The sequence below is a fragment of the Pleurodeles waltl genome, chromosome 5 (genome assembly GCF_031143425.1).
Source record: "Pleurodeles waltl isolate 20211129_DDA chromosome 5, aPleWal1.hap1.20221129, whole genome shotgun sequence".
In the NCBI taxonomy this organism is placed as follows: Eukaryota; Metazoa; Chordata; class Amphibia; order Caudata; family Salamandridae; genus Pleurodeles; species Pleurodeles waltl.
In genome coordinates this window covers 263,399,409-263,427,065 of record NC_090444.1, presented here as the reverse complement: position 1 = coordinate 263,427,065, position 27,657 = coordinate 263,399,409, and the positions used below count along the sequence as shown (strand labels likewise).

General features: G+C 39.7%; 1 protein-coding gene across 1 annotated transcript in view; it reads left to right on the top strand.

The window, feature by feature from the left end:
- The first annotated feature begins 79 nt into the window (after nucleotides 1–79).
- ABCG5 (ATP binding cassette subfamily G member 5) overlaps nucleotides 80–27,657 on the top strand; it is a 161,733-nt gene continuing 134,155 nt past the window's right edge. Inside the window, exons 1-6 of the mRNA XM_069236713.1 lie at nucleotides 80–623; nucleotides 11,086–11,207; nucleotides 13,113–13,249; nucleotides 13,352–13,450; nucleotides 20,979–21,111; nucleotides 23,862–24,001. Of these exons, the coding sequence (XP_069092814.1) occupies nucleotides 478–623; nucleotides 11,086–11,207; nucleotides 13,113–13,249; nucleotides 13,352–13,450; nucleotides 20,979–21,111; nucleotides 23,862–24,001 (777 nt within the window). The 5' untranslated portion in view covers nucleotides 80–477. The remainder of the gene's footprint in view (nucleotides 624–11,085; nucleotides 11,208–13,112; nucleotides 13,250–13,351; nucleotides 13,451–20,978; nucleotides 21,112–23,861; nucleotides 24,002–27,657) is intronic.

Below are 27,657 nucleotides of genomic sequence, written 5' to 3'. Positions count from 1 at the left end.
CGTTTCTAAATAAAACAGACACATCCCACTGGAACCATAAAGCGCATTCTGAGTGTGCGCACTTTCCAGCTGTCTGAACCAACAATAAGACTCTCTGCCCAATTTTGCAGGACAGTAAAGGGCGTGAAGGTCATAGTGCAGGAAGGCGGCGGGGCCTCATGTGTTCTAATCAGTGACTGGATCACAGGCTCGGCTTGAGTGGTGACCAGAGGCGGAATGGATTCTTGAAAGGTCCACAGGTGCCGAGAGCGGTCGAAGTGCCTGTGGAAGAGCCACGCTCCCCCACTCACCCCGGAGGACTGCTGTGGACAAAATACCGGAGGGAGCTTGGGTGCCTGAGGAGGTCAACTGAGTACAGCGAACTGCTCCTGGGGAGCCGAAGAATAGATGATCTACCCACTTAACTGAGAAACTCCACCGCAGACTCGCTGCCTTGAATAGTGAGCCTCCTGTGGCAGTCACCTGTGGACAATCAACATGTCCGATGCACCAGTGGCGATGAAAGCCATCGATGAGGGAAGAGCGGCAGGTGATCTGGTGATGGCTTCCACAAGTGGAGCCCTGGGATCAGAGGAAGGCACACGAAGCAGCATCGGTGCACGTGGAATATCCTATACCGTCAGGTAAGGACAAATTATTCAAGAAGACATTAGCGATACTTTTAAGAAAATTACTGGCTAAAGGTCACTTGCGTACGAACCCTTCATCCCCCAATAAAGCGAAGAGTAACTACCATTGTGAGCAGTAAATAGAAAATACAGGTTTCAAAAATGTATCATGCCGTTTGAAACGAAGTATGATCACGAACCAACCCACACTACGTTTACCACGACTTCTGAAGAAGTGTCCTTCTTTTTACAATAATAACTTGTTTTCATCCAAGCTGTTTTTTTACGTGGTGCTTCGTTCCCAACTTCTGTCATTTCTGTGCGCTGTAAATAATAGTTCTTAGTTTACTTACAACAGAAGGGTGAGTTAGAGTTCCCTGGCCTCTAAGCACCACCCATAACATACATCTTTATAATCCAAAGTAGCGGCACTCAGTTTACCGATTTTAAAAAGGCTGAACTGGCCTTGCTGGGATTTGAACCTGTGACTCTGACAGTACTGCAAACACATTCAACATATATGTGTGCTCAATGCGTTTCTTTTGCAGAATTGATGAATTTGGTGTTCTATTATGTAAAGAAAGGCCTAACAATACATTATTTCTGAAATCAAGCAATTTAAATGAATTGGCGTGAATTGCATATCTTGCTCCAGTGGTGCTATTTTTCCTAATTTGTTTTTGTGGACTAAGGGCCGTTTGCGAGTCGCTAAACGCATTTTCACAATGCAGAAATGCATACTGCGAGTCAGTACCGACTCGCAATATGCATTTCTGAATCGCAAATAGGAAGGGGTGTTCCCTTCCTATTTGCGATTCTGAGTGGTATGCAATACCATTTGCGACCGCATATGCGGTCGCAAATGGTGTCGCAGTTACCATCCACTTCAAGTGGATGGTAACCCACTCACAAATTGGAAGGGGTCCCCATGGGACCCCTTCCACTTTGTGAATGGACCCAAAAATATTTTTTCAGGGCAGGTAGTGGTCCCTTGGACCACTACCTGCCCTGAAAAAAAACCGAAACTAAAGGTTTCATTTTTTTTTTTTAAGTGCAGCTCGTTTTCCTTTAAGGAAAACGGGCTACACTTAAAAAAAAAAAAAACTGCTTTATTGAAAGCAGTCACGAACATGGAGGTCTGCTGACGACAGCAGGCCTCCATGTTTGCGAGTGTCTATACTCGCTATGGGGCCGCAATTTGCGACCCACCTCATGAATATTAATGAGGTGGGTCATTGCGACCCCATAGCGAGTCGCAGTCGGTGTCTGAGACACCGTACTGCATACCAATTTGCGACTTGCAAATTGCGAGTCACAGGGACTCGCAATTTGCAAGTCGCAAATTGGTTCTTTGCTACATCTGGCCCTAAATGCTGTTTAACAGGAGCAAATTCATGTTTTTACACATATATATATACATATATATATATATATATATATATATATATATATAATAATAATGTGTGTGTGTGTATATATATATATATATATTTACTTTGTGTAATATATGTCATAGTAGATATATTTTACTTTGTCAAATGTATATATATATATATATGTATATATATATATATATATATATATAGATATATATTATTATAGATAACGGTATATATATATATATATATATATATATATATATATATATATACACATATATATATATATATATATATATGTATATGGGGGCACATTTAAGAGCCCCTAGCGCCTCCTTGCGCCACATTAGTGTAATTTTTTCTGACGCTAATGTGGCCCAACAAGGCCTAAATCCCTGCGCCATATTTACCAAGTGGCGCAATGCTTGCATTGCGCCACTTTGTAACCCTTTGTGCTACATTATGCCTGCGCCAGGCAAAATGTATGCAAAGGGGGTGTTCCCCCATTAAGGGGGACGAAAAAATGGTGCAAGGAAATCTAAGAGATTTCCTTGCATCGTTTTTTTCTGCACTTTTGACGCCTACTCGAAGCAGGCGTTGAAAGGGGGCACACCATTGTTTACAATAGGCCACTATGTACTCTGCAGAAGTAGCGTCAAAATTTTGGAGCTACTCCTGAAGAGTACATCAATAGCGTCATGAAAAATGACACTATTGCCCCCTACCCTGCGCCGTGGTGCGCCACATTTTAAATACGGTGCACACATGGTGGCAGTAGGGGGGCGGTAAAGGGTGCAAGAAAAGTAAATATGCCCCATAGTGTGTAATAAATATTATTTTTTGCTACTGCAAAAGATCACTCACTGCTTAAAAGGAGTTCGCAGAGTAAGAATTTTTCTAAACTTCCCATATCATACCTGTGTCCCTCAATGTGCTGGCCAACATACTTATATATCACATTAAAACTATTTAATGGCGCCTGGCTGCAGAGTGGTCGTATTTTTCTACTTTAGTTATGGAAAAAATGTTGAAGAGAAGGATATATCCATCAGCAATCCTATTGCTGGCAGTCTTCTCCAAACTGAGCAACAGGACAATCTGACCATGTTGACACTATACCAAGCACTGGTAGAGCCAATAAGTCTGGCTTTGGCTGGGTGTGCAACGGTTAATCCTTTTTTATTGCAAGCATATGCCACAAAGAGAAGAAAACGAAAAAAAAAAAATTACATCTAAATGTTACTTCCCCGTGCTTGGGTTAAAAATTTTACATTTAAAAAAAAAAACATTAACTAATTTGCCCATTTTGACAGCAATATTTTTTAAATGACGCTTTCAGTTGTGCCATGCATTTTATTATTTTTTGTGAAGGAGACAAAACTAAATCACGGCATAACCAACCACTCAAATCACAGGCAGCTACAATGTTACTTAAACACTATGTAATTTTGTAAAGGAGACAGAAAATGTTTAGCATCAAGAATGCTCAATAAATAGTGGTTATTTAAAGTTAATATGCAAAATAAATAAAAAACAAAATACAATGTAAAGCATCTTTGTCACTGAAAATAAATGAATTACTCTTAGACGGATGTGAACAGCATGCACAGGACTTGTGTAGTCACTCAAAATGAAAAGTAGGCTGAGCCATTGCCCTCTGCCCCATACTGTAAGCTGTAGTGGGCAGCAGCAAAATGTGACTGACAATTTAACAGATGAATTTCTCTTTATAAAGTCCTTCTTAGTATGTATGATATATGTATGATTTTTGTAGAAAAACAATAGTCGGGCAAGATGTTAAAGGCCAGACCTAGAGAAATGCCAGGTGGAAAGCTCCCAGTAAAGTTGCAGTGTACACACTCTGTAATGGATGCGTGGCTCCCTTTGATTCCTTCCCAATAGCCTTTCACTACTCTCCCAAGAATTCTTTAGCAGCCTTTGCTACAATTTACCCACCACTATACCTTTGCCTACAGTTTCTGTTTTGCATTTGTCCTATTTGTTTATTGTGGCGTCTTGCAATCTTACCGTAGCCTGTCTGATTCTTATCTGTCTCCAACTCCTGCCTGGCTGTAACAAAGCAAGCTTGCCTTTTTCATCATTTCAGGCATAGCAGTTAATACGTTGTTGTGTTTTTTGGTAAACCAAACGGTACATCGATACCATAGTCAATGTGGTTGTTTCTATTATCACTGGATCTCCTTCTGGGCTAATAGGTTTTGCAAGCCCTGTAACAACAAATTGTGCAGCTTGATGAGTTCTGATAAGCAGCTGCTCTACTATGGTTGATTACAGTGAGTCTGATTGGGAAGAAACAAAACAAATCCATTATGTCTGATTATGAGGGCTGTGGAATTCCCCAAAGGGCGGGAATTCCAAGACCCATGGAAACACAATGAACTGGTGATGTTTTCCCTAGTAAATGCCATGGGAAGCAGTGCAGGAGAATGAGGAATAGCAAACAAAAAGTGAATCTAGGTGAAGGGGTCTCACGCCAGGTACTGCCAAAGTGAGGGGATCCCTATTCTCAATGGTATGTGAGTCATCAGGAGTTTATAACAATTAAGATGAACCCTCCCCCACCAACCTAGCCGGTGTGCTTCATCATTGGGTTGTCTCCTCCGCCTGACAATTTCTTAGCGGATAAATGGGCTCCTTACTGGAACAAGGAGTATTTTTTTGGAAGTGATGGGTCACTATGGATAATGAGAGGAGGGATCCTGACACAGTGATTAAAAATCAATCTGTGATTCTTAGTATTCTAGACAAATTAAAAGTAAGGAAGGTTGGGATATTGGGGCTAACTATTGTTCCCTTATTCCACTAGTCAACATGTTTCAGCCAGTAAGTATGGCCATCTAGGGAGTCCACGGCTTTCTTCAGGACTGGGATTCCTACTAACTGTGACCACTCATGCATACCATGCAATCACACAAATTCATGCATAATGCATGTAATACTCTCTGTATTACTCAATATCCTCTGTGGAGTTCCCTATTGGCATATAAGTGGTAGGCCCCATGGAGGGAAGACAGCGGAAGTCCCCTGTAGTCACACCATTTCCAAAGGGAGCTGCCCTCAGTGTACCTACTGCATATTTCTCCTCCGAATATTAACAGTGAATCATACCAGTGTTTACAGTTTCACCTGGTATTTCTCATTTCTCAGGGTATTCTCATGTAGTTCATCCATGAACAACATCAATTCTACACTCTCGAAGATAACGGGGCCTTCAGAATTATTAACGCCAGGGGGAGCAGAATTAAGTCCCCTCCCCCACATACCTTATGTATGTATGTATCTGCCTTAGAAGACCACACGCTTCCCTCACTGGTTTAGTTATAGTAACGAATGGGGTGCAGCCTTCTTTTTGAAATTCACCAGTAAGCAGTGAACAGCCATCTTTAAGAACTTTCCAAAAGTTGAGGTAGTTTACAGAGCCAGAAATGTGAAGGCAGGCAGTTCCACATAGTGGGGCCTAGACACAATGAATGCCAACCTTTCAATTAAGAAACAGATGAGACACTCAATCAAAACAGAGTTTCAAATATGTTTTTTTTTAATGAGCAAGCATACAAGTGTACAATTCTCTTCACATGAACGTTTTATGGCCCTGTTCCATAATAATAATATCGTAACAAATGAAAAGTGCCAAAAATTCACATTCGTTTTTAATTTCAAGCATTGTAGTGAGGGGAAACTCAAAAACAATAAGAGGGTAATGGGACTGATCTGAATAACTGAATTCGCTTAATGCCCACAGTCACTATGCTGAGAAAACTATAATCACTGTCATTGTTGAGACTTTTCTCTCCAATTTAAAACTGTATGTACATTTGTTTCGAATGTATTTTGAACGTCCCTATTTTCTTTTACTTATTGGATTTAGTGATTAGCTACATTTATTGTTCTGTTTTAGATATGTTTTTACGCACATACCAAACAGCAAATTTCTCCATGTTTGTAAAAGTGACTTATGTTTAGATCTGCAGTTTATAAAGCTCACAGATATTTTATGTTATTCATATTTCCTACAGACATAGAATATAGATATAGAATATAGACACGGAAAATAGACTGAGTAGATACACCAATCGTATAGTTTTTAGAATTATGCTTTTTTATGACAGCAATATATCCTTTTATGCTGCACAATTATAAGGGATTCTAGTTGTATTCAATTCCAGTTATTTATGTTAATGTGATATCCGCATATGTGTTAAAAATGATAGGCCAGTGTTCTCTCTAATGCCTGATATTCTTCTGTTCTCATTTGTAAAAAAAAAGGCACAAAATGGATTAAGGTTTCCAAAAATATAAGCTATAAATAAAAAGGTCGATTTCAAGTACATTTTCAAAGGTAAAACTTGTTGCATATGATTAATTAAAATGATTACAAGTTTAAAAACCTAAGCTATAACTCTCATTTCGAAATTAGTGTATCTTTAACATTTTCACACAACTGCTTATTGTGACTTACCTTCTCAATACAGAAATTCAAACCTATGTAGTTAAGAAACAACAAGCTGTAGAAAATATATGTAAACTGCCTATGTACATAAATCTAAAATGATTGGCATACTTTGAGATTAAATTACATTTGTTGACAATTTTTAGAAACTATATCAAAATGGTGGAAATGGTGGTATGACTTACTTTAGACCTGTTGCCTGTACTTAATCAGTATTTCACTGCATCTCTACATCTTGTTAGGCCCTTACACAGAAAACAATATTTTTAAAACCAACCTTCTTAAAAAACCAAGAGCGCAGCACAGTAAATACCAAACATGTTATTTATTATATTTGTGCAGTTTGTGATTTTACAACACAGAACATGTTGGGTTCTTGTTCCACTTTAGGACTAGGCCATGTTCTTCAAGTGCAGAAGAAGGATACTCAGCCCAAGAAATGGACTTCTGTGATTCTCCATTCGTAGTATGTGTCATGACACAAGTTTAATAAAACCTTTCATATAATTCTTTTACCTGGAAGCAATTTTTCGAAAATGCAAACGGACAGGATGCATTCTCTCTGGTATGCCCAAATTCCAGGCGATTCTGTAAACTAAGTGTGCCATTTAGTGAATGAAACAAATCTTCTTGAATGCCTTGCATGGTGGTATGTCCAAATAATTAGCAATCCTACAGGTAAAGGCCTCATAACCATAGAGAGGCACAGTGGAACACTTTTACTTCAAAGAATACAGGCGATACCTAGGCAAACCTGTCTGTTATCCAGATACCTAGACAATTGTACACTGGAGAGTAATTCCTCTGGTACAGCCAGAAACCAATATTTGCCTCATTTGCTCTTTTTGCTGACCAAATACCATATTATTTGATATAATTTGATTGGAAACCAGGTTATTTCCTACGTTGTAATCATGTAACTCATTCAGCGCCCATTGGAGGGCAATTCATGTTGGGCCCAAAATTAGAAGACCATCTACATTCTTGAGGAACAGTAAGTTTTGTGAACCTATTTTTTGTGGAGTGTGGTAGGGTTGACTTTTGTAAGGCAAATGCCAATATCTGCAGTCAAAATGCTAAATTACGGTGGGGGCTAATGGGTCCTCTTATAGCACATCTAACAAACATAAGCTCTATAGGCTGTTGTGAAGAAGAGTACATGAGAAATATCAGACCTATCAAACTACACAGAGACATTATTTGTCAGCACCAGTAAATCCTGTGTGTCCCTACAAGAATACAGTGTGATTTTGTTGCGCCACATAGTGCTAGTTCAGCCCATATGTTTCATGAAGAATTGAGGCTAGGCTCTATAGCTGTAATGTCCTGTGGTGCACAGCAACTGATCAGATAGCTCCTGGGAGAAATGTATGATGTATTTGAGAATTGGGGAAGGCATTTCTAAAGCAGGGTGGAATTGTCAGTACTCTAATTCACATACAATGCTGCACTGAATCCTGGCAGAGAGGATGGGATGTTTGATCTTTCTCTATCTCGAGATACACAGTGGAGTCTAATTATGGCAGGTGTTCTACATATAGCCTAGACCAGCTTTATGGGTGGATGCACAGCAGAAGCAACAGGTTTTGAACTGAGTTCTCTTTCTGGAACTCTAGAAGGCAATTGAAAGCTGTTATAGTTTCCCAACCAAATGTAGCTATATACATAGCTATAGATATGTAGCTATATTAGACTCTCAACAGGAGTATATTATGTGATGTATTTATCCCCAGAAGATAGGTTCCCTTGTATGCTTAGAGGAGTGAAGTTGCTGCAGGATGAGGAGGAGTTGGGTGTCACAACTGAATCTCTCCTGGTGGAATCCCTAAATAGCAAATTAAGTGGTTTCTCATGGTTAGAGCATCGGAGGTTGCAGAGCTTGGGCAATGCAATGTGCTAGATCAGATGCAACCTGTTGAGTCTATGCTAAAATTGCAAGTTATTTGGAATTCTGGCTTCTGAAATGGATACCATTTTTACTAGAAATTTTTTATTTTTGTTTTAGTTCTGTATCAGTTGGGATCAACACTATTGAAAAAAAAATGTTTTTTTTCAAAATCTATATCTTAGTAAAATCAAATGCTTAAATAATAGGATAATGATAATGACATTGTTGGAACTGTTCTCCTTAAACAACTACATGGAGACCTTCGAGAAACATTATCTTAATTAAAGATTATTTTAATGTATTGTGAAGTTTTCAGTAGAAAACCTTGAAAATATGCAGAGCTGTTGAGCAAGGGAGCAAACGTCAAGGAAAGAAATGCTTACCAGAATACTCCTCTGCAGAAAGCATTACCTCCATGAGATGAGATAACAACTGATATAACATAGAGAAAGTCAATTAACAGTCACGATCATGGCAGCCCGGCCATGCCTTTAGTAAAACAATCTAGCAATAAACCTTGTGCGAAAAGGATTGTGGCAACCGTAAAGGTGAAGACCATAATCGTTGGGTAAATCGTATGAAAACTGTGGAGAAACAGTAACTGTTATTCCTCAGAATCCGCCACCGCACAACATCCAGGTACATGATGGAACAGTGCAATATCTTACAATAAATCTGAAATATGGCTGTGTTAGCCCCAAGTTTAGAAGTTCAGAAATGAATAGGAAAGTTGTTTCATGTTTCATGTTGGAATAAACTGACTGTATTAACAAAAAAAAGTTACACCTCCTCTGTAGGCTGCTAAGAAATAGAGTAAGAAAACTGGCATAGGCAAGTCAACGGGTCTGTCAGCAGAAGCATTTTACAAACTAAAGAATAGAATTCTCAGAAAAAATGACATAAAAAGTATTGATATCTTAATATATTTACCACCTTCAACTAGCTTGTCTTAACATGAGAGTACATGGGAAGACAAAAAGACTAATCCCATCAAATACAGGAGTAGTGTTTGAGCTCACTCCTCTTTCACATGGATAAAGCTTTCTTGGCTGGCTGCTGTCTCTTTGTGCCACAAAATCACAACCCAGGTTTTCCCTCTGTCCCATTGCTGTGAGCTCCACAGACTGGTAGTGCCTTTGAATTTGTGTGATCCAGTCACATAAGGTTTGTTTGACCTCTGGAAAATATAAACAACTGTAACAGTGTTGTCTCACTAACATAAGAGCTCAGGCTCTGCCTCAAAAGATTTCGCTGGCGAGTTACAGGGATATAAAATATAAAATAGTGCCACACTAATATGAGTGATTGTACACTCTGGTCCTTATTTAAACATTAGTAATTCATGTCAACATTTTTAAATAGTCTGCAGATCTCGTAAGGTGTGTCTAGAACCAGATCACAGATTAAGCCAACCACCTCACCGCACCCTTGGCACCTCACTGCATAGGCAAATTCTATGTCTCAGATCCATCAGTCACCTTTGGAAATCCTTCAGGCTTGATTGCTAAGGAATCTTGTTCCTCGTGGCACAAGAATTCAGCTACTTAGTGGATTTTGTTAAAGGCCAACCAAGCATTGCTTTGTGGATAGACAACAGCAGACCAAAAAGATAAAGCAGAAATGGCTATTGGTAATTCCACCTTCTGCTGGGGCTTCTGCCATAATGCGATAGGTTGATGGGTTATGCTTAGCTGACGTTGCACCCGGGAGGTCAAAGAGAAAGGACACAGAGCTCTTGTGGCCAGAGACAAGTGTTGATGAGTAGAGAGCAGAACAAAGAGTGATAAAGAGAGAGCACATAAATGGAATGCACAAACAAAAAAGAGCTAAGGATACAGCAAAATCAAAAGATTATGCAATTGGAATATGATCTCTTGTTGGGTGTAGTGTAAACTGTTGATTAGGGAGAACCAGCAGGGAGATTCCCATCTGGCTATGTTACAGGTGAATGTTGGTATACATGATGGGTGAGGTAAAGCCACTCAATCCAAAAGGTATGTGTGATTACTAAGAAGTGAACTCTAGTTTTAGGGCATCATTTAGAGGTGGACGTTAACAGGACACATTAATGCCACACATTAATGGCTGCTTCATTTGCTCACTATTTGCATCCCCTCCTTATTTACATATAAGGCTATGTCGACTCTCCTAATGCTGGAGGTGCAGTCGTCTCCACAATCCAGAAAAGTCTCTCAATGGGGTACCCACAAGCAGACATGAAATCAGAAGGCACATCTTATTTAATAAGTATCTTCCAGTCCTTCAACATGTTTCTGTCTGTATCCCAGTCACCCATATTCTGATAGAAAATTCCCAGAGGATCAGGAACATCAGCCATCACATATTTCCTGACGCTTCTGCAAATAAACCATTCAACAATGTGGTAAATGTCGGATTTGCCATACTCTAAATAATCCTCTGACGTTCCTTCATGTCCCTTCCATTCCATAGTTTGTGCAAACTTAATGCCTTTCTTATATTGTCTATAACCATTCTGCTAGGCTTCATGTAATGTGATGCGTTCTCATTATGATGACAGATATTCTGTAAAATGTTTCTATGATTCGATGATACTACACAACAATGCAGTATATTTGTTGTGAAGGATCATGTCAATTGTAAATAAATTATTTTTTTAATCTACAGTTTAATAAGAAAATAAATGCATTCTACAACCTTAATATAGATTTGGAATAAAAAATATCTAATCTTACTTGTCCTGGAATGTTTTGTTCTAAGTGAACGTGTTGGACCTTGGTGGGATATTCCTTCATATCACAAAAAATGGACGAGACAAATCCTGAAAGATGTGTCATTTTATATGGAAAGTGGACAACTTATGGGAATTTTAGGAAATTCTGGTAAGTAGAAAGCAATTTACAGAGAAATATTACAGTCTTTGAATTTATATGGAGATGTGAGATTAACATTTCTAAAAAAATAATATGTTTGAACCAGAAGGTAAAATACTAGCTGGTACATAGCTATTATACACATGCCTCTGGAATTCTCAGCAATTAAATGAATGGAACTGTGTCAATGAGTACATTTTACAAGTCAGGAATTTTTGATGATGAGCTTGCAGGAATCAAATCTCATCACTCAGTTGTATTTAGTGATATTCAACAACATGGTCGGGGAGGTGACCATTGCTTGACCAACAAAATTTAAAACAAAGGTGTTGTTTATTTATATGCATACAAATCGTCGAAGTTAATCTTTTTATGATATTTGACAGACAATTAAATTTAGTCACAAATTTCAATTACCAGTGGTTTTGGCTCAGAATAATGCAAGCATTCTACCTATCAGTTTTTTCTTCTTTTCGGAAGGGGACAAGTAGCCTTCTGTCTTCGGAGCACCTGGGCCACCAGGACAGATTTTGTTAAAGTAACTCTGGTGGGGAAATCCTGGATTGCTGTAACCTAAATCTTGAGGAAGCTAGACAGTAAACCTGGTTTCTCTTATGCCTGCCTAAAGTAGCTGATCTCTGGGGAAGGGGAAATGCTGCCATCTAACCTCGTGCTTGTGGCATCCACCTCAGGACAAGGTTTGGAGCTGCCTTCATCTAAGGAAATATAGTTGATTGTGATGGAGACTTTAGCTAAGCCATGGTGGGCATTACTCCTGACCAGCAGGGTTCGATAAATGCTAGGATATAGCATCCAAATTGGATTTGTGAATAGATCAAATACGCAAATCATGAACTGAAATGAGAAACAGAAAATAGACACAGACAGTGGAAGTACTTGGTGCCAGTCAGTGCATATCAATTACTATGCAAGTAAAACACCTTCACCGTACGTTACACATTTAACCGCACAGTCTGACATTTCTCATCTTGAGAGAGGGAAGTGATCTCATTGTTTGGCAGTGCAACATTATGCACCAATAACAACATTAAATCAAAATAACCTCCAGAACTTAACAAATATTGGTTTGCAACCTGTAAAACACAGCCCATGATAAAATGGAGAACATCATGGAAAGTTCTCATCCAAAAACATTTAAAAAGTTTATTCAAAGAGTAATGCAAGGCTGTCATTCTAAATAGATAATTTCTTCAATAGAGTGGTTACTCTTCAGAAAGGGCTAGATACTTTAAAAATAAGATTGTGTTCGAGAGTGGTACTTTTTGCATGTTCCTTACATCTAGAAACACATCATTTTACATTGTTAGAAAAGTCCCAGTCCTACAGGGCAAAAGCATTGCTCATCAATGACTTTGATTTAACTACACGGCCTAGTGCCTTTAACTTGGGCCCTACCGAATTCCAAACGAAACATTTGAAACCCATGTCAATGATAACTTAGAAACCAATTCACTCAAACAACAACGTGGCATCAGACAAAGAAACCAAGTGAAAAACAAATCACTCAGCAGATCTGGGAGTTTGAAGTGGTAATCTCTGAGGGTGGAAAGAAAGGGTGTACATTCAGGAATACCGAGAATGAGCATGCGGCCTCAAGATTTCAGTAACTTCTGCTTGTTTAATCTGCCTAAGTGTGTGTGTGGAAATTAACCTCATTACAATATGTTTGTTGCTACCTGTCCTTTGTGTGAAGCAATTCCTCTTCCTACTATCCACCATCTCCCTACTGTCACCCAATCCTGGTCTTTTTAACATAACTAGCCAATGTAACATCAGGAAACATGCACCGTTCCGGCGGAAATCTAATAACTTATGTTGGTCTTCTTACAACTCACACAGCAGCATTAGAAACTACAATGTAAGCTGAGCACGTTTTGTTTTTTCCTTTGCAAGGATCTGGGAAAACCACATTACTGGACGCCATCTCTGGAAGAATAGGCAATAACGGCACATTCCTTGGTGATGTCTACCTGAATGGACATAAACTGAAGAAAGACCAGTTCCAGGACAGTTTTTCCTACGTTTTACAGGTTTAAGCTTTCTTTCCTCTAGAGCAACATTATCTTTATATTTTTGCTGTTGAAATCACAATTTTTAATCCACAATCTAAACGTATGTATATATTCTTCCAGAATGACACTTTGCTGAGTTATCTAACTGTGGAGGAAACACTGACGTACACAGGACTCCTGTCACTACAGAATCGCTCCGGCAACACCATCAAAAAGAAGGTAAATACTTTCTTCCTGTGATACAGAGCACGCTATATCTTTTTCATTTCTCCTTACTACCTTTGCAAAACTCTACCTTCTTGCCATCATTCCGCTCCCTCTTAGCTCCTTCCTGTAACTTTTGTCAGTATCTCTCTTTTCATTCTTCATCCCTTTCTTAGGGGCAGATTTAAGGAAAGTGGGGTTGCACCCAGTGCAGCGCCAAATTCCTTGCCCCATTAGCGCCACAATACCGCCACCATGTGTGTGCCATATCTAGGATACAGCGCACTATGGCGCAGGGTAGGGGAACTTTAGCGTCAAAAGTTTTGATGCCGTTGATGTACTGTTCAGAGTTAGCGCCAAAATGTTGGAGCTAACCCTGAATAGTACATAGGGACCCATTGTAACCAATGGTGTGCCCCCTTTTTACGCCTGCTCTGAGCAGGCGTTAAAAGTGAAGAAAAAAATGATGCAAAGAAATCTCAGCGACCCTAACAGGGGAACACCCCCTTTATATACATTATGCCTGGTGCATGGATAATGTAGTGCAAAGAGTTACAAAGTGGCGCAATGCATGCATTGCACCACTTTATAAATATGGAGTGGGGAAAAGTTCACCATAGTGCCTCATTAGCATAAAAAAATGATGCTAAGGCGGCGCTAACGTGGCCGTAGGCCCTCTTAAATCTGGGCCTTAGTCTCAGTCTCCCCTTCCTTCTTTCTGGTCTCCTCTTCTTCCTTTCTCTTTTTCCCTTGTATCAATGCCTCACTCCTACTTTTCTTCATCTTATCTCTATATATCACCTCACAGCCTTCCTCCTTTCATTCTCAAATACTTTCCTGTTTGTTTTTCAATTCTTTACCTTGTCCCTTGACGAAGTTTTGAATCCCCTTGGCCCCAACTCAGCCTTTCATCCTATTCAGTGCGATAAGTTATGTGACAGTGAAGTTAGTCACAGCGACACCTTTGATTTACGTGCTGCGAAAGAATGCAATTGTGCTATAGAAGACAATTGTTATATTTGTGGATCACCAGCGGAGTTTTGTTGTGAATGCTAATTATTGTGGCAAAAGTCACAGCTTGTTTGCAGTTAAATGGTATTTTCACCTCTTTCATGTAACATTCTTTTTAAATCTCAGTATTATCCTTCACTCTCAGTATTACACTTTAATCTCAGCATTATCCTTTATGACAAACGTACTCAATAGAGGATGGATTTTCTTCACACTGGAATGTTTTCTTGTATACATTTACAATAAAATTCTTGGAGTTATTGCAGAGAAGCACAAGTTAGTAAAGCTCCGGAGCTGTATGTAAAGTTGTAATTTCAATCTTTCCGCTCTTTTGTAGAGCCAATGCACTTTCCGCGACCCAACTCCAGCCCTCAAACTACAGCTAGTGGTAAACTCCGCTCTGCTAGTGGAGTTTTTGGAATTTGGACACTTTGCGCTATGTAGAGTTCCTAAATACTGCCATTCAGTGCAAATCGAATTTCTATGTTTCCTTTTTCCCACTGAAGTTTTGTTTTTGGTGCTTGCTCTGGCCACGTCGGTGCCAGTATATTGCTGCTTGCAAACTAAGCTTGAATAGATTTTCTACTTGAGAAGCAGTTAAATCTACTAAAAACAGCATTTTTGAATGGATTTTCTTCTCCCACGGACCATTTAAGTTGTGTTTTAGTGCGAAAAGCACTTTTTTCTTTTTTTTACTTTTTCTTCCAACAGGAAGGATGTGCCCCAGAGACTCCAACTTCCTAGTCCTATCCAGCAGGCTCTTACCAGTGCTTTGTCCATCTCCTGCTCACTTTGTATGTGGATTTCAGTGTGGAAGGATCACTCTGTCTGCTGGATGCATACATTTGGATTTAAGGACTTTGTTTTTGTGGTATCACACACATAAGTTCAAAAACTATTGTATAAGGGTGTTGTTTGTTTTATAGGGCATTCACCAGTGTTTCTTTGTATTTTTTATTTGAGTTTTACATTTTATTGTAGTGGGTGGCCTTGAGTTTAAGTGGGGGCCTAGTTATTTTCTTTGCATTTCATTTTTCACCTTTTGTAAAGGGAAAAGCTTGCACAGTTTAGTACCTTTCCCCATGTTTGTTACATTTATTTATTTTAGTATGTGACCTGGTCTTCCAATGGGCCACCCAGCCAGTAGGCCCAGTAGTACTGTACTAGTCATCAGTGCAGGGAAGAAATGATCCTGTGTTATTTGTTTATAAAACATCATTTAAGGCAGGGATGGCATTAGATAAAGTTAAAAATGTTAGCTATTGTTTGTATGTCATGTTTTTTTCTGCAAAAAGTGTATATGTGGGGTAATATTTGATGCCTTTGGAGGATGTCTGTTGTTGTCAAATTTTCATAGCACAGCCAGTTTTTGTGTTTTGCATTGCTGAATTATTGGTAGTGTTTTCTTCAGTGACTGTTACACCATTCCTCCTTTTTCTGGCCATTGTGTGAGTGTTTGCCATGTGTTCAGGGACCATTTTGTATAGTCTGTGCCTAGAGGCCTGAATGGGTTCTTTGTTCCCCATGCCTCCTTGGTCGCTGTTGTTGTTGGACCATGTGGCTGGTGGCCATTTTGTTCATTTAGCCAATGTGCCTTTCTCATAGCCTTGTATATGTTCTTTCATTCGTCATGCCTCCTTCCTTGCTGATGTTGTTTGACTATGTGGCTTGTGGCCATTTCGTGTATCCAGTCAATGTGCTTTTGCCATAGGCTTCTGTGTGTTCGTTGTTCCCCTTGCCTCCTTGCTCATTGTTGCTGTTTGACCATGTCGCTGGCGTCCATCTTGTGTTTCCAACCAGTGAGCTTTTGCCATAGGCTTGCATGTGTTCTTTTGTTCCCCATGCCTCCTTTCTTGCTGTTGTTTTTGACCATGTGCCTGGCGGTGATTATGTGCATCTAGCCTGTGTGCCTTTTCCATAGGCTTGCATGAGTTCTTAGTTCCCCATGCCTCCTTTTGCTTGCAGTTGTTGTTCGATAACCATGTGGCTGGCAGCTATTTTATGCATCAACTCAGAGTGCCTTTAACATAGGCTTACATGAGTTCTTACTTCCCCATGCCTCCTTGTGCTCGCTGTTGTTGTTTGACCACGTGGCTGGTGGCCATTTTGTGCATACAGCCAGTGTGCTTTTGCCATAGACTTGGATGCGTTCTTTCTTTCCCATGCCTCCTTGCTCACTGTTCTTGTTTGACCATGTGGCTGACAGACATTTTGGGCACCAGCTAGTGTGCCTTTCCCATAGGCTTGCATTGATGGATGCAATAGCAGTTTAATAATATGCCTGTGGATCATTGTAATATATGTACATTATGAACATGATTAGGATGATGAACACTACTTATATTACATCAATATTTCTGGATTTGTGATTTCTACCTCCTTGTTCTTGACTCACAATAGGTTTCTTCTCATACTCCCATATAAACACCAGCAATTATTTATCTTTTTTTATTTTTATTTTAATTTTTAAGTTTTCAAATTATAGTTCGATTTCTTTTTGCATTTTGCCCCCATCCATCCTCCATAGGCATACAGCCACACAAGCATTCATTTTATTATGTAAAAAATAAATCAATTTCCTCCTGGACACCCTGCCTGCAGTGCAGTGCTGCAGACACATCAGCACTGTTCACTTTTCTATTCCATTTTCCCTGGACCACCTTGCCTGCCACAGTTTTTTATGGGTTATTCCATTTACCCATTCACCTCCCTGACTACCAAAGGTGTCTCCTTTAGAATTGATGGACATAAAGCAAAGTACTAAGGGGCTGATTTAAGAGCCCCTAGCACCTCCTTGCGCCACATTAGCGTAAATGTTTTGATGCTAATGTGGCCCAACGAGGCCAAAATGGCTGTGCTAAATTTACAAAGTGTATGAATTGCACCACTTTGTTACCCTTTGCACTACATTATGCTTGCACCAGGCATAATGTATGCAAAGGGGTCATTCCCCAATAGGGGGGGCCAAAAAAATGGCGCAAGGAAATCTAAGAGATTTCTTTGCATCATTTTTTTCAGCACTTTTAACACCTGCTCAGAGCAGGTGTTAAAAGGAGGCACACTATTGTTTTCAATGGGCCTCCATGGGTTTTGAAGGATTAGCGTAAACATTTTTGATGCTAGTCCTGCAAAGCTCTGAACTAGCATCAAAAATGTTGATGCTAGTTTCCCTAACTACCACCATGGTGCACTGTATCTTCACACATGGTGGTGTTAGGGGGCGCTAAAGGGCACAAAGCAAGTGGCGCTGCACTATGCGCATCACCACTTTCCTTAAATCAGGCCCTACCCCTGTATGTTGTGTTGCCTGATTTAAAATTACATTTTATGGTATGATGGTGTGGTTTAACTTTACAATTTTTTGATACATTTGTATTTATTACCTAAGTAACCAAGCACACTAATATTGCCTTTGTCTCTACTAATTCAGCCTGCAACAATGCCACGTTTCACTAAATACATGATTTTCTTGCTTGGTTGCTTTTATGTGCACAAGAGAAGAAGAGACATTGCCTGCAGAGCTAAACAGTGACTTCAATCCTCCAATCTCTTCCACTTGTGCAGCTTAGTGCCACTGCCAACTGAGAGCTATAAGATAGCCCCAAAGAAGGTTGCTCCCAAGGAAGTGGTAAATGATGAGAAGCAGTTTTCCACCTGCATTGTGCTGATCGCAAACTTTTTGTGGCGATGTGTGCCTGCCGCACCAGCCTCTGGGGAGAAACCTGGGAGCAGCATGCCCACATCAACAGCACCACCCAACCTAAGCCCAAGACCATGTCTATTAGTGAGGCAGCCACTACAATCATGGCCACGCCGATGAGCAGTGGTGTTGAATTGGATTTGTCCCTTTCACAAAGTAGTACCCAGTTGATTCAAGAAACAGAGCAAAGTGGACAGCAACAAAAGCCAGCAATAGTAGGTCTTCCTGAAGTTGAACAGGCGATCGAGCTTCCTGCTGAGCAAGAACCTCCTCTTTTAGAATCATTGGCTCCCAGATCTCCAGCAAGGAAAGGGAAGGGTATGCCACCATCTTCTCCAAGCAAGGGAAAAGAAAAGTTCCTCAAAGCCTTAGAATTATGGAAGGGGATGATGAGGAGGATGACCACGACGAGAAAGTTATTGTTGAGGCTGGCATAGAAGACTCCGACGTTACTATTTAACCTGTTCTGAGGGATGTGGCACAGGTAGTATCGCCATCTGCCATATTTGTAAAGCCCCAGCTAAGACCTGGACCAACCCCTACCTCAGTATGCAACGCAGGTAGGCAATTAAAGACACACCCACCTACCTCCAGTTCTTCTTCAGGCGTTGGCACGCTAAGAAAGTACTTCTCCCCAGTTTGGGACTTTTTCACGCTTAGCAAACAGGATGAGAACTTTGCAATAGGCTCCATTTGCCATGCAAGTGTTTGTCAAGGTACGCCTGATTCACAGTATGGTACTGGAGGCAAAACTACCCATATGAATAAATATCATGCAATCCGGTGGGATGAGCATCTTAAAAAATTGCCATGGTTGTGAAGGCGAGGAGGACCAGGAAACATCATTTACAAGTCCAATCATGGTGAAAGGTAATGATGAGGAAGAAGAGGGTGACATCCTCATACAAAGCAGCCCTGTCCCCAGCAGTGCACCAGAATCACCCGCCTAAGCTATCCCACAATGGCACATGAATACTCAGAGTCAGATGAAGACCCCACAACACACAGTGACTTGCACCACAATGCACATTGAGTCCACCACCACCTACTTCTCAAAAGTCACCTGCATCAGTGGCCCCAGAAAAGAAGAAAATTCAGGTTACTATTGCAGCATGTTTAGGCAGGAGTGGCCCTATGACTGCAACCATCCAACAGCACATTTGCACAATGGGGAGCTGGCAAAAATGTTAGCGCTGGACCTCCTCCTTTTTTCTTTTGCGGAAGGAGTGGGATTCTTAGAATTTGTGGCAGCCATCTGCCCGAAATAGAAAGTTCCAAGTCTGACCTATTTTGCAAGAGATGCTGTTCCAGGCGTGCATCATGATGTGCTGCAATTGGTTAGACAAGCTTTGCATCAGAGTGTAGTTAACACTCAAGTGCATTCAGCAGCATGCAACAGTAACCATGTTCGCCATGGAGAAATTACATACAGCTGCAAACATCTTGGAGGAATTTAACAGCAAGTATGTCATATTTAGGAAATGGAATTTTTTTAAAACATAGAAATTCACTAAAAAAACAAAGGTTACAGGGATGTTATAGTTAGGCTCACATTTTAAACTTACAAAACCATAGAAATTCACCAGTTATAGTTTGAGTTAACTCAAGTAACTATAACTCGTGCCCTAAGGTAACTATAACTCACGCCCTCGCCATGCACTGCTAATTACCTCACAAATTACAGCACTCATGACATCTTTGATAAGATCATTGATAATATCAACGTAATATTTGAAGTAGCTTTTTTGATGAAAAACTGTGCATGTCGGGGGCGTGAGTTACTTCAGGCTTTTTCTTCTATCACATTTTGTAAGACTCTGTAAGTTGACATAAGTAGCACAGTAATGCCTAGATTTACGTTTTGCAGCTCATTGTGTTAGATAGACTGGAGATGAACCTTACAGATGAAGCTTAGGAAGGCGAAAACAAGAGGGTTTTTTGTGTTAACATTTGAGGGCCAAAACTAATTTGCATGTGTCTATGATGGCCCAGTAAGCTAAAGAACAATAGCATGAAATGGGAGTATTTCTAACATTCCCATCACCAAAATATATGTTTACTTATCCATATATTATGCCTATAACAACTACAGGTAAGTTGCACTCAAAAAACAAACATTTTCAGTTTTAGCATCCAGGTAGCGGAAGTCATTACCTCTTCATCATCAGTCCCAGCTCCCTCTCATAGTGTTCAGAAAACATGTAAAAACCTAGCGGTACACGTTGCAATTAGATTTGGTTGCTTTTATTGGGATAGACGCAGCACTTGTCCTATAACGCACAGACACTTCGTCAACAGTAGGTTTAAGGATTTATGCCATACCATAGCCAGATTTCTATTTTAACCCCAAGGCTTGAGCTGTGTGCTAATATAATATTCCAAGGAACCCTATGATAAAGTCTGCCTTATTTGGCACTATTGAGAGTATAGAGATAGTAGTATAGGGTTGTGTGTCACAACTGTGAAATCAATAATATCAACCTGCACGCATAATGGCATGTTAGCATATAGCATACATAGCACAACATAGAATTACTTTTAATGTCTACATACTCCTATGAGATGGTGATAGGCGATATTAGATAAGCCCAGGTATATATTGAAAATTCAATATTATGCAGAACACTTTACATGGTGGAGACCATTTCTCTGGTGGATTTGCTTCCACATTTAGGACTTCCTTCAGAAAGCAGGGGAATGACCATCATCTACAAATACTGATATTGCATTCATTTATCAGTCAACAAGGGACTACAGAGTGCATGAATTAATGTTTCTCTTTTTTTATTATGTCACTTTAAGAACTTACCAAAAAACATATCATCCTTGCAGGTGGACTCTGTTATGGCAGAGCTGAGCCTTACCCATGTTGCCAAAAATGTTATTGGAGGACGAGTCGTCAATGGAATTTCCAGTGGAGAGCGGCGGCGTGTGTCCATTGCAGCCCAACTGCTACAAGATCCCAGTGAGTTCCAATTCAGTTCAACAGATAAAGAAATATTATTTTACCTTTTTGAGTCTATTTTCATCAGTGCCTTGGGCCAGACATACAAAAGGCTTACAGTGAGGTTTTGCTTCTTTATAAACCTTCCTCAGACACAAAACAGTTGGAAAATCGCAAAGTGATAATTTATTTTCTGTTATCATTAGAAATGAAGGCGACTTTAACTTTGTAAGTTTGTTCTGCAAATCCTATGCAGAATATGCGTAGGTAGTCCTCAAAGAACTGCTTTGTTTGTGCTGCGTTTAGGACTCTCTGTGTTTGTATTATTGAATACATGGTGCAGATGAACAACTATACAGCTTGAAATGAGACACAATCTTTGGAATGGCGGTAGAAAGGTCATAAAAGAATTTGGTGTTCTTGGGACGTTTATTTACTAGGCTATTTTGATAGAGGTGTGCTAGGAAATGAAGATTTCCAAGAAGGGAAAGCAAACTTTCAGACACAGGGTGAAGGTGTTTTGGTACAGAGAAGAATTAGATGGACAGCTTAAATAAGAAGTTTCTTACAAAAGAAAAAAATAAAAAGGAAGAAAGCAGATGTAAGTTTTACAGAAATAGAGACAGAGGGCAAAGCATAAGAATGTATTTTAGAAAATGCAGTACGAATGAGAGTAGCTGATATGATAGAAGGAATAAATATCCCAAGTGCATAAAAATATATTGCATGTCAATTCAGAGTTCAGTGAGTGATCAGATCAGAATCATTAACAAGACCCCCAAGAAAAACAAACATTGGCCATCAGGAAATACACAATACTGATATGGTTACCTGGACAACAGTGAACAGGATTAAGGATCACGAAAATGGAGCATGCCCTCTCTCCCTAAATAGTGAAAGTAGCGTATACACGAGCCCCTAAACCCATGCAGAAACCTACCCTGCCAAAGACTCCCCTCAGAAGAGGGTTGAAACATGTTAAACTTGAATCACAAGGAATACACACATAGCATTTTGAGTGTTTGAGCGTGTAATTAATCCCCACTGTAGACATATACTACTCCATGAGAATAATAATTAGGAACTGTGACCTCTTTACATTTGGCACTAACAAGAGACTAAACACAAACACATCCTAATTAGAAGAAATAAGGATAACATGTGCCATAAGTAGAACTGATAACTGCTTGACTGACTATTTAGGGCCCCACTCTTACCCTGATTTTTGATAATATTTCACTAATATACTCACTGAGTGGACTTACACTTATACAGTCACTGTGTTTCACACAATACATTTTGACTATTATATATATGAAAAACATTTTTTGGCACAATTTTTTCTTTGTTTTACAATTACCCATTTCAGAAAATTTATAATTTGTTTATTTGTCTACATTTAATCAGCTGGCCTTCTGTTGTTAATAAGACTTTAACACAGTGAGACCTTTAATGAATCAGATAGATGGTAGTCAGAACATAGTTATCCAGCATAAACAAATAATTAGTTCATTTGTCCTGTGACATTTACAATCATGGGGGTGATCAAGTGAAAGGAAGATAAGATCACTGATCCCTAGATGCATCAGGGCAGATTTGTCAATCTTTCATGAACTCCTCCCTGGGGCAGAGCAATGCATGGCAGTGATTTGCACTGCCTTGCATTATTCTAGATTCCTCATGCAGGGCCACACAAGGTGGGCTTGCATGGCTTGATAAATCTCACTTAGTTTTTACCTTGCCCTAGTGCCCACTTGAATGGCACAAGGGTGACACAAAACCTTGATAAGTATGGGGCATTGTATCTTGGACAGAGCTGTAAATTTCAAACTTTAGCTTTCATTACTCTATTGAGTAGACTCGGGCAATGTCATAATTTGAGATGCTCACAATATAAATGAATTTCATCCATACTTATTGCATTAAAATGTACGATAGTAAGTATCCTGAAAATCAATCATGCAACATGTCACCTGGACGACGTTGTATATCCCTGGAATAGAATGTGAAGGGATCAGCTTCAGGTACATTTTGACTTTGTTTTAAGGAGTTTGGGAGGACAGTATTTTGGGTATGGTGCCTTTACTTTCATTAGACATTAGATACTTCTTGAGTTCCTGTTTGCATAAAGTCAGGAATTGCTGTGAGCAGCGTAAAACGAACAAAACCGTCTAGCGCTTTCCTTTCCTGTTAAAGTACCAATGAGATAAAGAAAATGTGGACATGTTAGTCCATATGATGAAATATATGGTCCTAGATCCAAGGAATGGTCAAACACTTTACAGAGAACATTGATATTGTAGTAACAGCCACTCAAGCTTGATGTTAAGTTGTGTTATGATATGTTATGTTGTGATCTCAGTATCTTTATAGCAGATTGCTAATGTCTGCATAGCATGGTGGTGATTTCTGAGTGTGAACATTTTCCGGTGTTGTCTGTGATTTCTCATTGACTGGCCTCATTGTAATCTGGTGTCATTGTGTTTGGTCAGTAAGGATATTTCTAGTGAACTGCATGTTTGAGGTAATATACATTTATGTAAAGCTTTTCTCAATGTGAATGTTTCCACTACAAAGGCTTTTGAGGAAAAGGACAGCTTAATGACATCCCTTGTCCTATTAGATATCATGAAAACAAAATTAAATGTTGCACAACATTCATGGACTCGCCTTGTCCCCCGACACTGGGGAAGTGTTCTATACAACTAGGCACATCTCTGGATAGTACTTACAACTGTGAGGAGCTCAACTTCTGCTATTTGTGCTTGCAGAAGTTATTTTGCTTGATGAACCTACAACGGGTTTGGACTCCATGACTGCGAACCATATTGTCCGTCTGCTGTCTGACATTGCACGGAATGATAGAATAGTGATCATTTCTATCCACCAGCCACGTTCAGAACTTTTTACGGTAAGAGAGTTTACAACATCCCAAGTGCAGACAGAAACATACATATGAAAGATGCAATAACAGACAATAGTGTCTAGTTTTTCACTCATCAGTTTTAGAATCCAGGTATCTGTGTTTGTAATATTTGTGTATGTGAAGAATTTGTGATCTTCAACAAAAACCTTAGTTACTAAACAGTGATTATTTACTGAAGCATGTTGTAGTTTGTGTCACATTTGAATTAGACTGACACCATTGGAACCAAGCTTTTGTCAAACATGAAACATCTTAGTAAAATGTCAAGAATTTGTAGGACTGAAAAAAAGGAAAAGGAAAGGAGCTCATGCAATAAGGTAGCACATGGTAACAACAATTTGGCAAAAAGTGTGCGAGAAATCAACGCAAAGGCCTAATTCCCCAGTAGAGGGCTTATTTCCTTTGAAGAGTACAGACGGTTGCATACAAGGGTGGGTCTACGAGTGTCACATGAGCTTTCACATTGCCCAGTGTTGTAATCAACTCTTCCTTTATAGGCTTGGGTTCCTTTATATCAACTAAATATTTCAATGAACAATCTACCTCCAACTGAAGGGTAGAATATAAAAGACTAGATATTTATTATAGTGTGATTGTTGTCGCACGGATTTGTTAATGAGTTTATACTATGCTATAGTACCTTGATGTTGAAGACATCAAAAGGATGTCCGATAGCTTGGAACATGTATATCCTGAGATGAATATGGACAATGTACATCGACAGAGAGCAAATTCTGGCATTCTCTCTAGAAAGAAAAAGCAAAGAACACACACAGTCCATAGTTCATAGACCCACTGAACAACCAAAAGGTCTGTTCCGCCCCATAACTCGCCTGTTATGAGTCACTATATTACAAAAGAACACCTCCAACTTCTGCATACGATGAGGCAATTTTCAAGACAAAAATAGGTACATGTAAGAAGGAGTCCCTGCGGTGATAAAAAGCCTGCAGAAATTATTTAAAACTGTTTAAGATGTATTAACCTACAATAGTCCCTGATAGCCACACTTCAAATTCAACAACTTTATAAATTGTTTGGCTCCTCCTACCTAAAATTAGGACCATCAAAGCCTTAGCAAGGTCCCACCACCCCTGCCTCTTCACCTTCAGTGAAGTCAATACTGAAAAAACCCATGGAAGCTTAGCAGTGGAGATATGTTATGCTGCAAAGAGTGGCAAACTAAACTAGGACATGCTTCAACCCAATTAACTGATGCAGTACACTTCCCAGAAGGAAGTTTGGTTGGAATCCTCACGGTGTCTCTCCTTAGGTTTTAGTTGGCATACAGGGAGTTCCCTGGATGTGCATGCCATGCCTCAATAAGGTGTCTTGCATCATAATGTTCTATTTTGGTTTAAGCACTGTTTAAATATATTTATTTAAAAAATAAAATAAAAATAATTAAAAAAATACCTCAAGAAACACTCGACCTAACCCTACTACCACTGGAGCAGTGGCATAACAAAGGCCCTCGTTACACCACAAGGCTCCCTCAGCAAAGTACCTAGGGCTGAGAGCTGCTGAGTGAGTCCAGAGGGGGTCCCATCCATGTACTGTGCCGGGGGGGAGCCTCAAGTTTTGTTACACCACTGCACTGGAGCAACACATATGGAGACTTATCTGCACTGATAACAGCATTCCCCAACTATCTACAAAAGTAGGTATCCACACTGGTCACACTCTCTTCAAACATTCATCTGTACAATTAACCGTAATAACTGCCAGCAAAAGCAACTAGTCAATACACAATTATAAGCCCACACAGCAATAAATTAGCTTCTCGACATACAAATACATACAAATCAAACCACCTTATACCTCACACACCTGACAGAAATTACATGATCACTGGCAGACCCTGGAACAGAGGACACTGAGCCTTTTGTAGGCACATTGAGACAATTATCTAAAGCTCTAACCAATCTGTTCGCAATTCCTGTACAATGTATGGATGGTGTGCAAACGTCACGCAGCATACTAATTCTCATTGGCCTCGCAGCTACCTTCCATATGGTAGCCACACAATGCTCCTTCAACTTCAACCCCTCTACACTGAATCTCACATCTCAGACTATTTTCTGACTTTTTTCAGATTTTCCTTGTAATTATACACAGTAATTCATACTGAGTACCTGTCACTGCCATCAGGCTCAGCTAACGGTCAAATTACACCCAGGATCCCCTCCATCAAGCCCTCCCTCCCTCTTCAACATGTACACCAAGCCTCAGATGGGCCATCTGAGAGTCTTCAGAGCCTTTAACATTCAATTCCACCCCTCTTCCAATCCTCCTCCTCTTCCAACAAAACACAACGTACAAGTAACATGAGACACAGGTCAGGTCATAAATGTATTAGAAAGTCCCAAACCATCAGATGGAAGAATGAGCCAAAATAAGTTTTAGCTTAACAGATCCAAAACAGATATTCTTGACCTAGGCCAGAGTAACACACTAAACACATTCTTCAGAGACACAGAGTCCATCAAAGCCAAGGTCAGGAACCTAATGTAAATATGGACACTGACCTCAGTCTCAGTCCTAAATAGAGATGGTAATTAAAGCTGCTATCTACCAAATAAATCTACTCCAAAAAACTCTGCTCTTTATCTTAGTAATGCAGTGGTGAGTGCAGTAGTAAATTTGTGCTTGGATTAATTAACAAACTGTTCATTAGTCTACTGGTATGCCAAGTAGAAAGAATATAAAAAGTACAAAATGATGCCTTGACCCTTATGTTCGGACCACAAAAGTGCTAGTTAGTGACACCTAAACTTCGACCCTTAAAGGGCTCACCCTTCTGGCAAAAATTACTATTAAACTGTATATCTCGCCTACAAATTTGTAAAATGCACCAAAACCTGCACAATAACCTAGCTACCCTCAGAAACAATCTACTACTACTGACCATGTCCTTTATTTTAATCCAAGCAAGCAAACTTACTAGTGTCCTAGAAGCAGTTACAAAACCAGAGGAGGTAGCTCAGTCGTTTGATTATGCCCCTACAATGAACTCCCCCTTATCATTTGGGCTATCTCTAACCACATGTCTTGTAGGGCATCTGTGACATAGATAGGATGTTTCACTAACCAAGTCCTCCACCTGTATAAATGTCTATAGTATGTGATGGGACAAAACACTGTGCTAATGGCCTCCGCCCCCCAGATATGGTTGCAATGACATTACTGAATGAGAGACCTATGTAACCACTTTTGCAGAGAATGTATAATGTACCACAAAGCTACTATTATTTGTAACCCCTCTCACAAGTATCAGCATGTATCACGTTTTGCCAGAACCTCTATCAAAAGTGCCTTGAAGCAATTAAATTATTCAATGTGCACTATACAAACAAAATGAATATAAAAATAACAGTGTAGTTGAACCTACGTTACATTTCCCCTCAATTTCAATATTGTTCAATCCTAGTGTTTCTCAACAGTGTTTTCTGACATCACCAATCTTGTTTCATCCCTTTTCGATTGCAAACGTTTCCCAAATTCATCTACACTTGGGTCCATGTTCTTGTATGCCAACCTTAATTTACTACTATTTTGCACTAGAGTGCAGTACTTAATCACCTTGTCTCCCTCTCCTATCCCCAGCGGTTTCATATATTACCCTCTCTCCTCTCTGTTCC